We start from the raw sequence: 16,115 nt of genomic DNA on the forward strand, positions 1-16,115 counted from the left end.
GGGACCATTTATATCTGGTTCCTCCTTTCAGCAAAATGAGGTAGCTTTACATTTAGAAGACCGTGGTAACACATGTAGCAGGGTGTTTAGGTGTAGCTTAATAAAGGCTAATGCAGTTTTGTAGTTCCAATAAACTTTTTTTTAAACACAGTAATACAATATTCTAAAGTAACAAACATCAGAAACATAAGTAGTAATAAAATTTTTTTTTTAAAGTTACTTATTTTAGAGAGTGGGCGGAGGGGCAAGGAAAGGGAGAAGCTGAGCCTGGAGCCCCCACTCAGAGCTTGAGCCAACGACCCTGAGAAAAGCACCACCCAGGCACCCCAGCGATTTGCTTTTTAAGCTTAATTTTACAAATCATTTATTGCTTCAATAAGACAATGAATACTAGGATGCTCTGTTCAAAAACTTATCTGAACAACTAATTTCAGTCACTACTTTTATTCTTTATTGTCTTTATTTTCCAAGTTTTGGCTCCCAAACTTGGCAAACATCATGGAGATCTGTACAAACATGCATATACATATATACACTAACACATATTTAAGTTTAAAGCCTCAGTTTCTCATTAAACCTTGTACTCAGGCTCCTGTTAAAAAGAGGGAAAGTGGTGAGAGGAATCAGGGAAAACACGAATAAATCCCAATCTACAAGCTCCTTATTGTTACGAATTAAAGCAGGCATTTTAAGGCAAAATCCATTACCTTGCTAAAACTTCACTAAGCTATAGACTCAGATATTTACAAGAAAATAATAAACAGCCCCTTACACACTTCAGTGTGGTTTAATGACAAGCTAGCCAAGGAGTTGTGTTTTGTTGTTATTTCAGGTAAAACAGTTAATGTTTCAGTGATTAAAATTTCAGATGTTAAAAACTAACTACAAGCAAGATCATCATTATACTCTGAAGCTGAATGCTTCAGACACTTGTCTTTAAATTACTATGCAAATCCATGACCGTAACATTCAGGCTTTATAATTAAAATACTAATGTTTGGTGACTAAAGAGCAAACATGATTAGTTTACTCTAGGTCGTTTGATTTTATTTTTCTCTGTAGGAGCTTTCCTCTTCTGTGATAATCCAGGCCCAGGTTCCTTATTATTCTGAAGAAATGAAACTGCTTCTGGTAGACAGTAATTTTCTACTGGTGGAGGTGATTCCTATAAAAGAGGAAAATACATTGTTCATTTTTTTCCTTGACTATGCTTTTTAGCCAGAAAGACTTAAAATTTGTATTTTAAGGTATGCTAGGAATAGACCATATGTGACAAAATCTCACCTTTTATCAGAAAAATTTATAGCTCAGGTGGAATGGGGCCCGCTCAGACCTTGATAATGGTGTCATTTGTAGAGTAAGGTTAAGAAGTGACACCTTATACTTAGTGTCAACTTTTTTTTTCAAAGATTTTATTTAATCATGAGACAGAGAGAGAGAGGCAGAGACATAGGGAGAGGGAGAAGCAGAACCAGATGTGAGACTTGATCCCTGGACCAGGATCACACCCTGAGCCAAAGGCAGATGCTCAACCACTGAGTTACCCAGGCATCCCCCTTATTGTCAATTTTTAAAAATATTTTTAATCTGTAAACATGTGAGATAGGTGTTTCATATTCCCCATTTTACAGATAAGATAAAAAAGGCTAAATAACATTATATAACTAGCAGGTGGCAAAGCCAAAATCATTACAACACTGCCTCCAAAATCCTTGCAATAACCATATTCCAAGTGGCAGACTGGATAACATGAAAATGAATCACCATAAAATACTGGGTAAGTGCCTTTTGATTTAACTCTTCCCTGGATGACAACTTCCGACCCAAATATATTAAAGGCAACTATCACAAGACACTGGAGAGGAAATGAGATCAGGCAATATCAGAAGGGTTGACACTTGGTAGGGGGTCCGGTCTGAGGAGAAGTGTCATGTGGGCTGGCTAAACTAAGCCTCAACAGAAAGCAGGTAGTATTAATGGCCTGAAACCACAGCCACTGAAAAATGAGGTGGGAAATCCCAGGAAGGAGCAGGAGAAGCCCCAAACTCGGTCATGAACTCTGCCTCAATCTTTGCCCTCTCACCATGGAAAGGCAGAGGAGGCTTAAGCTTAGACTTGAGCCCCCCACTCACAGCAGCCAGTGCCTGTTAAGCAAACAGAATGGAATCCCCCTGAGGAACATAATAGAATCTAATTTTTACAACTTAAAATGTCTAGGATGCATATAAAATTATACCACATCGAAGAACATGACCCATTCTCAAGAAAATGGGTCCAAAACCACAAAAAAGATACAAAACTTAAAACACATGTATTGAAAATTACAAAATGTTCATTAAAGATGCCCTAAATCAGTAAGTTCAGGGATCAAAAGACTGAACATAGTAAAGATGTCAGTTCACTCAAATTAATCTGTAGGCTTAATGTGATTTGTATCAATCATAGCAAGAGGTTTCTGTAGGCATATAAATACGGTTATCCTAAAACTTACATAAAAGGTATAGGCTCTGGAATGCCTAAAATGATCTTGAAAAAGAAAAATAAAGAGGAATCACTAATATCAGGGCTTAATACATAAATCATAAATAAGATGCTATTGTAGAAGATACCTAGATCAATAGACCCCCACAATATACCCAACTGAATTATGACAAAGGGCCAAAGCAACTAGATGGAGGATAGTTCTTTTATAGACCTTCTGAAACAGATTTTATAGACCTTCTGAAACAGATTTTTTTTCTACCTAAACTTCACACCTTATATGAAACCTCACACCTCATACATTTATGAAGTATACCAAAGATGTTCACTCTGACTAGCCATTAAAGACCTGCAAATTAAAACCACAGCAAGGGATTACTACATACCAAATGAAAAGGCTAAAATAAAGAAAAAGTAAACATGCCAACGAGGATACAGAAAAAACTGGGATTGCTCATCTCATTGGTAGGAATGTAAAATGTGACTATTCTGGAAACACACTGAAGCATTTATCTCAGAATAGTCTATATCTCCACAGTGATCCTTCATTTTGTCTTTTTGGATTTATCTCAGTGCAATGAAATCTTATTTTCACACAAAATATGTGTACAAATGTTCACAGTAGCTTTTTTCATAATAGCCCCAAAGTAGAAACAACCCAGATGTCCTTCAATAGGTTAATGGTTAAGCTATAGTATATCTGAACTACTCAGCAATAAGTAGTAATAAAATTACTGATACAAGCAACACATGAATGATTCTCAAGAGAAAAAAAACCAATCCAAAAAGATTACATACTATATTGATTCCACTTAAAATTTAAACAACAGATTAGTGGTTGCCAGGTGTGAGACCCCTGGGAGAAGAGAATGAAGGGAAGGATGGGTCTAGTTAAGAAAACTCAAAATGAAGGGTTGCTGTAGTGATAGACTGTTCTATATCTTGACTGTGGTGGCAAGACACATCAAGTAGAAATGGAGAAATTGGAGTAAGTGTGGATTGCATCACGTCAATATCTCGGCTGTAATACTGTGTAATACTGCTAGATTTTTGCAAGATGTTATCCACTGGGGGAAACTGTTATTTCTTACAACTATATGTAAATCTACAATTCCCTCAAAATAAAAACAGTATATCTTGCTCATGACCCAGATGTTGGAAGTAGTAGACACACTATAGCTGCTCTTATCTTGAAATGAAAAAAAGCAGAAAAATAGAAACTATAAAAAAAGAACCAAAGAATTCTATGTATAAAAAAATTTAGTATCTAAATAAAAAATCTCATGGAGTAGGGTTAAGAACAGAATGAAAATACAGAAAAAAAATCAGTGAAGTTGGAAGCAGATAAACAGGAATTAGTTAATCAGAAAAACAGAAAAACTGCAGAGTAAACATGGTCTGAAGGACCTGTGGGACAATATCCAAAGGTATGAGTGATTAAATTCCCATAACTAGATGAAAGAATGGAGAAGTAATGGCCAAAATTTCTTTAATGTGGTGAAAGAAGTTTACAGACTAAAGAAGCTCTGCAGACACCAACCAGGATTACATTAACATAAAGAAAGCACACCTGGCAATATCCTAAATGGTGAAAACCAAAGATGAAAATTCTGAACAGCAAGACACATACCCCACACACAATGACACAGAGCACTGCATATAGGAGAAGAATTCAAATTACCACTGACTTCTTATCAGAAACAATAGAGGCCAACAGAAAGTGGAATCTTTAAAATACAAGGAAAAACAGGTATCAATTCCCAAATTCTATACCCTTCAAAAAGAACCTTCAAGCATAAAGGTAAAATAGACACTCAAATAATTAACTAGAATTGGTCCCATCCGACTTGTAGTACAAACCAGTTTTTCGGGCTGAAGGAAAAGTGATACCAGATAGGATAAATATAAGACTGTATTCTTCCTTTTAATTTTCTCAAAACATAGGATTGTTTAAGCAATTTTTACTTTAAGGCAGAACACTGTTCTGTGGAGCTGTATTAGACCAATGTAAAATATATGACAACTCTACAGAAAGTTTGCTGGCCCCTGCTTTATGTTAAACGACCAGACATTAAATATTTCAGGCTGTGGGGAACAGATGGTCCCTGTTGCAACTACTCACCCCAGCTACTGTAGTGCAGAAGAGAGAACATATAAATGGCTGGAGCTGTGTGTTCCAGTAAAACCTTATAAAATAGGCAGTGGGCAGGGTTTGGCCTGTGGGCTACAGTTTATCAGCCCCTGGTTTAAAAAGGATAGGGGAAGTAAAGGAACCTCTATGACTGCAAGCTTTCTACATTCTGTGTGAAGTGGCACAATATCATTCCAGCTACACTATGGAAAGTTAAGGAAGTATACTGTAATCTGTAGAGCAAAACACATCCTGTCCCCAACCAAAAAAAGGCAAGAAAGGAAGAACACAGAAACAAAGGAGACAAACTGAAGACAAACTGCAAAAAAACCTAAATCCAATCATATCAATAATTACATGATGGACTAAACATTCCAAAGAATAAAAAAGCAAGGTCCAAAGATACTCTGTTTAAAAGAAAGCCATTTTACGGGGCACCTGGGTGGCTCAGTGGTTGAGAGTCTGCCTTTGGCTCAGGTTGTGGTCCTGGGGTCCTGGGATTGAGTCCTGTATCAGGCTCGCTACAGGGAGCCTGGTTCTTCCTCTGCCTATGTCTGTGCCTCTCATGAATAAATAAATAATAAAATAAAAATAGTTATGAAATAAGATTATCAAGTGTACAAGTAGAAGTACTAAAAATGAGAACAGAAAGTGGAGACAAAATATCCTTGCTGAAATAACTCAAGATTTTCTAGAAATGAAAGACACAAGTTACCAGGCCAGAAGAGGCCTGTGATGTGCAGCATAATAAAAACAGACCCTGAGAGCCTATCATTTTGAAATTTTAGAAAACTAGGGACAAAAAGAGCTTCCTACTAAATTATAGTTACTTAAAACAGATTATGAATCAAAATACAATACTAAAAGCAAGGAGATTAAGAAGAAAATGTTTCAACCTAGAATTTGATGTCCATCCAAACTGAGAAATTTGGGCACAGAAAAAAGAATTTTCACATACAGAAAATCTGTTTATCCCCATGCGCTTTCTCAAGTTACTATAAAATGACCTTTGACAAAATGAGAGATTAGGATGACAAGGGATACAGAAATAGGAGATCCAACAGAGAAGAGAAAGGATGGTGGTGAATGGAGATCCTGGGATGATAGCACTGTGTGGTAGAGGGTGACCATCCAGAGTGGAGCAAGGTAGCTAAGGACATGTCATCACCAAGATCCCCGTGGCCACTGCACCCAGCTTTTTAATGAATTAATACCTCACCCCACCACCAGCTTTTAACCTGAGGTCAGAACATTGGGGTAAGCCTATCTCAAGAGTCTTACTTGTGCTTGGCTTATCTCGATCATGAACTTGAAGTCAAGTCTGCTTGACTCTCCCTCCCTAGTCTGCTGCTTTGCTTCCCTGAAGTGTTCTATTTTGACCTACTTCTGAGAGCTAGGTTGGCAATGATGAGCTTAGACACAGAAATACATAGCAGCCTACTCCGCCCAACTGCATTCCTCCAGACATCTACTGCCTGATACACAATGTAACCCTGAGAAAAGCGGTGAGTAAAAAGGCTTGAGCTTTTTAAAAAGTTACTTAGGTGTTTCTAGGAGTTAGTCCTGGCTTATTAATTCCTAATTAGTACACCCCACTGCTTTATAATAAAGGTTTCATGTTTATGTTTTAGCCATTTTTTTCTATAGCAACTCCAAAACACAAATAGCAAAAATTACACAGCATGGTGAGTTTTGGCTTCCCCTCAGTTCTATACCATTCTATTTGAAATCCTTGGTAGTAAGGCATTATCACGTGTCATATCTTGCTGGTTTCTGATGGCATTTCAGGTGCTCTGGCATCACAAAGATTTTTCTTTGCCCAAATAAAAACTTAGGCTAATTGTGAATAGCACTATTCCAACACTAAGAAAGGGCATTTTTAATGCTTTTAGGTAACCCAGATTTTTATACCTGCTCTATTTAACTCCAAGCTAAATGTTTACGTATGTGTTCATTATAAAAAAAATAGAATGAAACTGAAAGGGATTGCATACAGAATAAGAGGAGCCAAACATTCTATTAATAAACAAGTCAAAGGTTTTGTCGTGCAGTTACAACCCTATGCATATAAGTCTATCTCTGGTGATGAGGAGGTCAAGGACAAAAATCTTACACACCTGCATCAGATAATCAGCAATGTATTCTGTTTTCAAGCAGTACACATTTTGGGCAGCAGCTTCTGCTATATTAACTCCTGAGTCATCTGGTTTCAGTTTATTGAAGTCAGAAAAGAGATGTGTAGCTTCTTTAAATAAAGGTACAGAATGACCAGGTAGTACCTAAAGAACAAATAATAAGCATCACAATCTATCAGTGTCCCAAAGTAGTTCAAGTATAATCTGTACTTAAGGACTGTCATCTCACAAAGTAGAGAAAATCAGGAACTGATCACAGCAACCTTGGTCAAAAAAAAAATTCACATAAAAAATTCTGTAAGTTGACTCAATACAAACCTTTGCTCCTCCTGACTGAAGAAGGCGTTTGAATCCTGCTTCTCGGGACTGGTCAACATGTAAGATAACCTTCCACCCACTAAATGCCCCCTATAAATGAAAAAAATAATCAGTGTTGAAATTATTTGGGAAATAAATGCAAATAATACATCATTTTATCTGTAAATGTAGTTTTACGTCAACAAATAATCTTATAACCTTTACTTCTGCCACAGTGGTAATTGTCTCTGGTCAGAATACTCTGAAACACATAGCTATGGTGTTTGGCACACAGTAGGCTATCAATAAGTACTTGAAAAATGAAGGAAAATGTTTTGATGATTAATTAACATGAAAACAAAGCAACTTGGCTTTTATTTAGTCTTGTATTTTTTCCTTATAATTAATCCACGGTAGAACTTATTGTACAAGTTCTTAGATTAGATGAAGTCTCTATTATATTTCTCTTGAAAATGTTTGCAAATCAGAAATATTAAATATTTCACTAGGGAATAACTATCAACAAAAGCCAGTAGAATTACTCTAAAAGAAGGGAATTAAGGCTAACAAGGGCATGGATACAGTAGAGAGCTCAGAATACAACACACAAGATTATTTAATTTGGGTTTCTAACTTTTGTGACCATGGACTCCTTTGACAGTCCAGTGAAACCTCTGGACCTGTTTTCTTATTCTTTTAAAACAAAAGCTTTATTGAAATGTGATTTCTGTGCCATATGAACAATGTTTTAAAATATTAATTTTAACATAAACTATAAAAGATTACAAAAAACCATTTTATTGAAAACTGTCAAAATATTTGCAAATTTGTAACATAATAGATGCCCTTCTGTATTAATGAATTAAAAGACCTAGTGGTGACTGGAGCTATTACAATTTCAAAGTAGTAAAGACAGATGGTTAGCTACACTTCTGAGCATAATGTATAGTTGTCAAATCACTGTTACATATGTGAAACTAATGTAATACTGTGCATCAACTATATTTCAATTAAAAAAAGATGATAAACATAAGCAGTATCTCGAAATACTTGCAAATATAATGCAAAGATGTCTCTCTTCTCTTGGGGTAAAATCACAAGTACTGTTAAATGTTGTGATTGGTTACCTAGACTTCTATAATGAAAAGAAATGCTTCCAATTGGAGGTTCGTAAAAATAAGGATGTATTCCAATGCTCCATCCAAAGTGTATAAACAGTGAATTTTATCTACAACTCCTTTGGGAGAGTCTGTGGACCCCATGTTAAGAAACCCTGAAGGTAGATGCTGAAGAGTCTTTGGAAGAAATATAGCATGGGTCACATTTTAAAATTATTTTTACCATTCCTTTTTACTTTTTAAAAAAAGATTTATGTATTTGAGAGTGTGCATTCATGCATACGTGGTGAGGGGAGTGGCAGAGGGAGAGAGAGAATCTCTAGCAGACTCCTGGCTAAGCGAGGAGTCTGATGCAAGGCTGGATCTCACCACTCTGAGATCATGACCTGAGCTGAAATCAAGAGTTGGATGCCTAACTGAGTGAGCCACCCAGGTATCCCATACACACATATTTTTAAGAGACATCAACATTATATATACCTTCCTCTTGATCATAATTAAAGGAATTAGGAATTAACATAGCCCTATTTAGAATGCTCAAACTAAGTATATCAACCAAGGCATAAAAGACAACTATATTTTGTTAATAAGCACATTCTCTTAAAATTAAAATGTTAATAATCATCAAACTGAATGCCGTTCATATCACCACATTTGTCAATACCTCAACAATGCCTGATTCTTGTCTTTGCTGGATTTTTTTCCTCCATCTCATTGCTGCAAGTGCTAGTCTTCGTTGCTGTACATTGATTCCAGTCAAAACATCAAGTATGGAACTACTTCCCCATTCATAGTCTTCTTCCTAGACAATTAGTACAATAAACTTCGGAGTTGTCCTACAGTATGTCCTCAAGAAGTCCATGATCTCATAAGAGTTAAAAGCTATACATTCAATTGTTATAAATACAGAGCACTAAATATCAGTTTATGAGCACAGAGGAAGAATATGTACTTTAATTCATAGAAGGGTCATGTATATATATTTATTTTTAACGATTTTATTTGAGAGAGAGAGACAGTGAGCGTGAGCACACACAAACAGGGGGAGTGGTAGGGAGAGGGAGAAGCAGACTCCCTGCCACCTCAGTCAAAGGCAGATGCTCAACCAACTAAGCCACCCAGGTACCCTAAGTATATCTGGCTTTTAATTAGAAATCAGAAAAATACTGCTACATTTCTAAGAAATATAGTAACTACACCTTAGTAATTGGTAATATACAGATTACTAGGCTTCATCTATTATAAGATGAACTTCATGAAGGACATGTTCTCAGTGGAGGTATTTCTATGGACTACCTGTCCATAGAAATCAGATCCCTAAGGGATATTGATTGAAAACTTCAAAAACTGCATGACAGATATTACTGTGATGGTTAATTAGGAACCAAAATATTTCAGACAACTTAATATTTAAGGGGCTGGCAGTAAAGATAAAGCTTATGATGAGATAATCTTCACATTTTCTAATGTTATTCCAAAGAGAAAAAAAACTAAGTCCACATTCAAATTAAACAAAACTGATATAACTAAGAATCTGGGTCTGTAATCTCTTAAATTTTTTTTTTTTCTTTGTTAATGTGGACCTTATAAAATTGGTATAATCTAACTAGTCATATTTGGTTATTTCCATTATATGAATGATTATGTGGATACTGGAATCAATTATTAAGACTTACAGACTCCCCACTGAGGCTCGATTCCCAGGACTCTGAGATCATGACCTGAGGCAGATGCTTTTAAAGAAAAATGATTCTTCATATTAATTTGAATACACACCAGCACGAAGTGCCCAGCAGTCCGGCATGCTTCCAGGTAGGAGCGATGAAGTACCCACTTCCCAGCTGCCACTGAGGCTAAATACTTCTCGTTTCGAAGAGGATGTCCCACAACAATGTGTGTACAATTGGGATCAAAGCTTTGCTTCTCTATTACTAATCCACCTAAAGTAAAGAAAAATTGATACTTTATTGAAATTCTTAACTTCTTCCTAGAAAAAACATCAACTCTACAGAGAAATTATTTATAAATAAAATGCACCAAACCAAAACACTTTGACAATTATTTTACTTCACATACATATATTTTTATAAAATAATATTTTTTAATGAAAAATTAAAATAGAAGAAATAGTAAAATGAAACCCTACACACTGGCCACCTAGATTCCAAAATTACCAAAATTTTGCCATCCTTACTTCAGTCTACCCTCTTTTTGGCTTAACTATTTAATTTATTTATTTTAAAGATTTTATTTATTCATATGAGAGAGAGGGAGAGAGAGAGAGAGGCAGAGACACAGGCAGAGGTAGAAGCAGGCTCCATGCAGGGAGCCCAACGTGGGACTCAATCCCGGGTCTCCAGGATCACGCCCTGGGCCTAAGGCGGCGCTAAACCGCTGAGCCACCTAGGCTGCCCATTAGCTATTTTACTTATTTATTTATTTTTTATTTTTTTTATTTTTAAATTTTTATTTATTTATGATAGTCACAGAGAGAAAGAGAGAGAGGCAGAGACATAGGCAGAGGGGGAAGCAGGCTCCATGCACCGGGAGCCTGATGTGGGATTCGATCCTGGGTCTCCAGGATCGCGCCCTGGGCCAAAGGCAGGCGCCAAACCGCTGCGCCACCCAGGGATCCCCCATTAGCTATTTTAAAGTAAATTCCAGACATCATGTTACTCTACCCCTACCCATTCAGTATGCATCTCTACAATACATGGTAATTTTCTTACACAGCCACAATGCCATTATCAGACCAAAATAATTAACAAAAATTCTTTGCTATTTCAATATTAAATTCTTATTCAAACTTTTGTTTGTCTGTACTTGGCTTGTTACAATTAAGATATTAAAAATAAAAAAAAATATAAGCAGAGTCCATTTACTACTGTTGTTATAGCTTTTAAGTCTCAACTACTTTTGCAATTTCCAACCACTGAGTATTGGTAACCAGGGAGATGGAAGTCAAGAAACGGCTTCTATAGAGTAAAAGCAGAAGAAAATTTTTTGAGTGGAAATAAGGTCAGTAGCTCAACAACACAGAAGCTAGGGAGGAAAACACACACCCTAGGGAAACATGAAGCAGCAGGCAGAAGCTGAACCTTCTTCTCAGACATAGATGTATGATGTCCGATTTTGAGGAAAGAAGGCTTAAAAGCTTATGTAAAGCATGGCTTTTGACTGATCAATTTTTGATTTACACTTCAGAAGTTAACCTGATTATTGGTTAGACAAAGTTGTATTAACGACTTTGTAAGAATTCAACAAACATTAGAGCTCCACTCATGCTTTACAGATAACTAATAAAGGAAGCAATATTGTTTGACCACATACTATATGCCAGGGATTGTGGAAAGTACTCAGGATTATTAACTCATTTAATCTGCACAACTCTCTGAAGGTAGGTTACTATGATTATCTGCCATCTATCCATGATGACACAAGTACACAGTAACTCACTCAGGATCAGAATGACAAAAAAACAAGAAGGCGAAAATTCCATATTATATTGAGATCTAATTCTATTTAACAAATTTATTTGGTAACCCAGACAACATAATAGATTTACTTATGTAAATTAACTGGTCACAGTTGCTTCATTTATAAGATGAAGGGTCTCTTTGCATTCTGGTATCAAAAACTTCCCACTCAGACTCCATTCCAGTACAATCTGTCCTCATTTGCCTCTCTTCTAGACCATTCTCTTGCCAGAGTTTACAGAGATGGAATAAAATACAGGAGGACAGATGCTTGGAGCATCTTCTTCCATTCTGAGAGCTCCAGATAAAGCTTAACAATCTTGATTTATGGGGTGCCTGGGTGGCTCAGTCGGTTAAGTGTCTGCCCCTGGCTCAAGTTGTAATCCTGGGGTCCTGGAATTGAGCCCTGCATTGGGCTTTCTGCTCAGCAAGACATCTGCTTCTCTCCCTCCCTCTGTTCCTCCCCATTCCTCCGCTCATGCTTTCTCTTTCAAATAAATAAATATTTTAAAAAAAAATCTTGATTTAGAACTCCATCTCATTTGCTAGGTGACTGGGAAACAGTGTTCCATGTGAGTCCAGTTTCTAAGAAACATAGCGTCTCAACTCTGTATTTGACAAAAATATTTTTTAATATTTCTATCGGGGATCCCTGGGTGGCTCAGTGGTAGTGCCTGCCTTTGGCCCAGGGCATGATCCTGGAGTTCTAGGATTGAGTCCCGCATCGGGCTCCCTGCATGGAGCCTGCTTCTCCCTCTGCCTCTGTCTCTGCCTCTCTCATGAATAAATAAAATCTAAACAAAACAAAACAAAACAAAACAAAACCCAAAAACATCTATCATAATTTACCACACACTTAAAAGGACAGCACTAACATTTAATCTTTTCTTGATGACTCAGGGCTATTATTAAAAACAACCATTATTTCCTAATGTTTTCTCTGTATCAACCTGTCAGATTAAGTTCTCTTCCTATACTTTCCCTAATTCTGTAGAGTTGCTCTAATATAGTAACCGCTAGTCACATGTGGCTATCAAACACTTGCAGCATAGCCCAAATTGAGATGTGCTAAAAGTGCAAAATATAGATCAGATTTCAAAAACTACTTAGGAAAAAAAGTAAGATCTCATTGATATTTTATACTGATTACATGTTGAATATAATATTTTGTGTACAGCAGGTTAAATAAAATGTTTTATTAATTTTACTTGATTTTTCAAAAAAAAAATTTTTTTTTTACTTGATTTTTTACTTTTTTAAATATGGCTACTGGGCAGCCCCGGTGGCACAGCGGTTTGGCGCCGCCTGCAGTCCAGGGTGTGATCCTGGAGACCCGGGATCAAGTCCTGCATCGGGCTCCCTACATGGAACCTGCTTCTCCCTCTGCCTATGTCTCTGCTTCTCTTTCTCTCTGTGTCTCTCATGAATAAATAAATAATCTTTAAAAAAACAATAAAATAAAATGTGGCTACCACTAAATTTAAAATTATGTATGTGGCTCTCTTTCTATTGGATAGTCCTACTATAGAGCACCAAAATGACATCAGGTGGAGAGGCTGACAACAGTAGAATAAGAATGTTACATAAAAAGGAGCTCCTCTCCAGGTATTACCATACCTTCAACTTCATTAAAATACAGTTTTATTTTAAGTCTGTAATTTCAATGATTTATGGCCCCAAGACTAAGTGGCGTGCTCTACCTGAGTCAGGTGCCCCACCCATCTTTTTTCCTCTCAATTTGTACATCTTAGAAATGCTATCAACTATACTGCCTTCCAAATAAGGTTACATTTTTGACTTAAAAAAATACTTGTACCTAGTTTTTCAATCAGATGACAATAATCAATACGTTCTTGAGGATTCAGAGACGACAACTGAAATATGTACTGTTTTTTCAAGTCTTCACGGGTTTCCTCTATTGTTATAATCTGAAATGGAAGAGTTTTATTTTAGAAAGAATTAACATTAAAAAGGTTATCAATCAGGTATATGGGCTTTTTAAAGTGACATTTTTAATCTTTTCTCAAATACAGAAAATAATAACATGAAGAAATGTAGGTTTCAACATTCGCGAATTCTTCATACTGACAGCAAATTTTTTTTTTTTTTAAATTTTTTATTTATTTATGATAGTCACAGAGAGAGAGAGAGGCAGAGACACAGGCGGAGGGAGAAGCAGGCTCCATGCACCGGGAGCCTGACGTGGGATTCGATCCCGGGTCTCCAGGATCGCGCCCTGGGCCAAAGGCAGGCGCCAAACCGCTGCGCCACCCAGGGATCCCCTGACAGCAAATTTTTAATGCAGCATAACAGTAATATCAAAAAGGCATATCATAAAAGGATAAACTAACCTTTTCTCTAGGGTGTGGAGCCACAGGTGGGTTGGCTAGGGGGAAGGCAATACTGGGAGCTTGAGGTGTAGGGATCAGGTGGCTGTCTTTTACTGGTGTTTCCAGTTCTTCAGAGGTCGGGTGTTTTGGGGCTTCAGTCACGCACATGTTTCCGGGATCACAGACTGCTGAGGGCAATAAAATGCTGCAGTGTGATGTTATCCAAATACGACTAAGAACAAATTCGGGCAAATATTCTCATCTGTCTTAACCAAGATGAAATTAAACACAAATTCTGGAATGTAAAAAGTACATGCAAAAGAAGTAGCCTATTTCTAGAGCTTATAAATAAATGTAATTAATTAGTTTTTTTAAAAGGCAAATAGTGTTATCTGTGGGCTTCTGCCAACCCTTTCTTTAAATATTAAGGTTTCAACAATAAAATGTAACCCAAACTTATAAAATGAAAGCAGTGCTCTACTTGGGAGAAAATCTAGCTAGTGCAGAGGCATGCTCAAGTGATATGAGAAAATGGGGAAAAAGATGACCAAAGACGAAAGACAGGAATCATTTTGTCTTCAAGGTAAAGCCCAAGGGAAAAAACTAGGAGAATTTAGAAAGGAACACCTACAAATCCAAGGAACAAATCTAGGTACATGCTGGGTGGAATTTAGAAGGCTTAGTGAAAATAAGATGACTGAGAAAAAGACAAACATTAAGGATACAAATGTACAAAGGAATGAGAGAAAGAACAATAGTGAAAACTATGTCTGGAAAAAACTGTCCAATCCTCAATTTCCATATTTAAGAGCCAAAAATATTCTTCAATTTTACTGATACAGAGTTGCCTCAATTTATAATCATTTCTCTGACTCTTACATTAAACCCAAATCAGAAATATCTAGTAAGTTTTTTGTTTACATGTGTTAAATTCAGAGAACCCCAAGTGCTTATCTAGTTTTAAGAAGTCAACATACACTTAATGTAAACAAATGTAATAGATTTCTTCTCATTACCCTGTTCAGCAATTTCTGGATCATGTAAAGGCTCCTGGAAAGGAGAATCCTCCAATTTTTTAATGTCAACCTGAAGCTCAGAATACTGTGTGGGACAACTAGGCCACTGCAGATTGCTGGCAAGCCTTGCTCTCTCTTCTCTGGCTGTCGGGTCATCCCAAATGATCTGTTCATTCTGGGAGGGCTCTGTGTTGATATCAGGTACTGTTTGACGAGACTGCCTAAAGAATACAAGTGACAATTTTAATAAAAATATAGCTATAACAAAATCTACACTCATAAATTTGTAAATTAGACTGCAAATTTGAGGCTCACTTTTATATGCCCACTATCTAGCAGAGTAAGCAACTCAAAGTATTGAATAAATGAACTGTGGGGACATTTTTTCTTTTTAAAATATTTCTTCCAGAAACTTACAAAAATGCTTTAGTTAGAAAAGAAAACATCTATTTTAACTAAACGTCCATATATTTAAAACTTCAAAAGGGAAAGTTTACTGTCAGGAAATTGTTTTAAAATTCTAAAATGATTGCTACATTTAAAAATAGAATTTCTCTTAATTATATAGGCTTAGGGAAACATGGTAATGTTTAGAAAACTAGTTACTTTGCTTACCAGTGGTTGTATTTTTATCACTTGAAATAATAAGAACTGTAATTACACAGGGAGGGTACTATAAAAACTGCTTTAAAAGAAAGTCCCTTTGGCTCTTGGTAACCAAACCTCTCAGAGTCTAAGATCAGCTATATACTGAACTAGAATAAAGTGTGTTTTGTGTCATAATTGTACCAATTCCACTAGAAAGTAAAGATAATACTAACAATTTTCCTTCTATGTATTAAATATATAAAAGGAATCTTAGCAAAAATAATTTACGAAAGCTGATGGTATCCCATAGAGTTCATTCGCCTCATTCTTTTATTCTGAATGTATTTATCTACTCTGACTTGGCACAAGATTTAGGGCCTCTGTAATGACAAATCATGACCTAAAGTATATTAAAAAAAAAAAAAAAGCCACTTTCACTCAGTATGCAGATACAGAATTGGCCTCATGAAATACATATGTAGCTTAAGATAGATACATAGTTCTATCAATCAATTTAAGATACAAGTCCCCTAACGTTCATCA

General features: G+C 36.3%; 1 protein-coding gene across 6 annotated transcripts in view; it reads right to left on the reverse strand.

Moving 5' to 3' along the window:
* Positions 1–428: 428 nt before the first annotated feature.
* TOPBP1 (DNA topoisomerase II binding protein 1) overlaps positions 429–16,115 on the reverse strand; it is a 62,048-nt gene continuing 46,361 nt past the window's right edge. For 5 of the 6 annotated variants that reach the window (XM_041734301.1, XM_041734302.1, XM_041734299.1 and 2 more), the window contains 8 exons: positions 14,985–15,205; positions 13,990–14,156; positions 13,455–13,566; positions 9,939–10,102; positions 8,827–8,964; positions 7,066–7,155; positions 6,730–6,891; positions 429–1,165 (listed from right to left, as the gene is read on the reverse strand). In XM_041734301.1, coding sequence (XP_041590235.1) covers positions 1,022–1,165; positions 6,730–6,891; positions 7,066–7,155; positions 8,827–8,964; positions 9,939–10,102; positions 13,455–13,566; positions 13,990–14,156; positions 14,985–15,205 — 1,198 coding nt within the window. In that variant the 3' untranslated portion in view covers positions 429–1,021. The remainder of the gene's footprint in view (positions 1,166–6,729; positions 6,892–7,065; positions 7,156–8,826; positions 8,965–9,938; positions 10,103–13,454; positions 13,567–13,989; positions 14,157–14,984; positions 15,206–16,115) is intronic. The other variant, XM_041734300.1, reaches the window with a different exon arrangement.

Source organism: Vulpes lagopus, chromosome 19, assembly GCF_018345385.1.
Source record: "Vulpes lagopus strain Blue_001 chromosome 19, ASM1834538v1, whole genome shotgun sequence".
NCBI lineage: Eukaryota > Metazoa > Chordata > Mammalia > Carnivora > Canidae > Vulpes > Vulpes lagopus.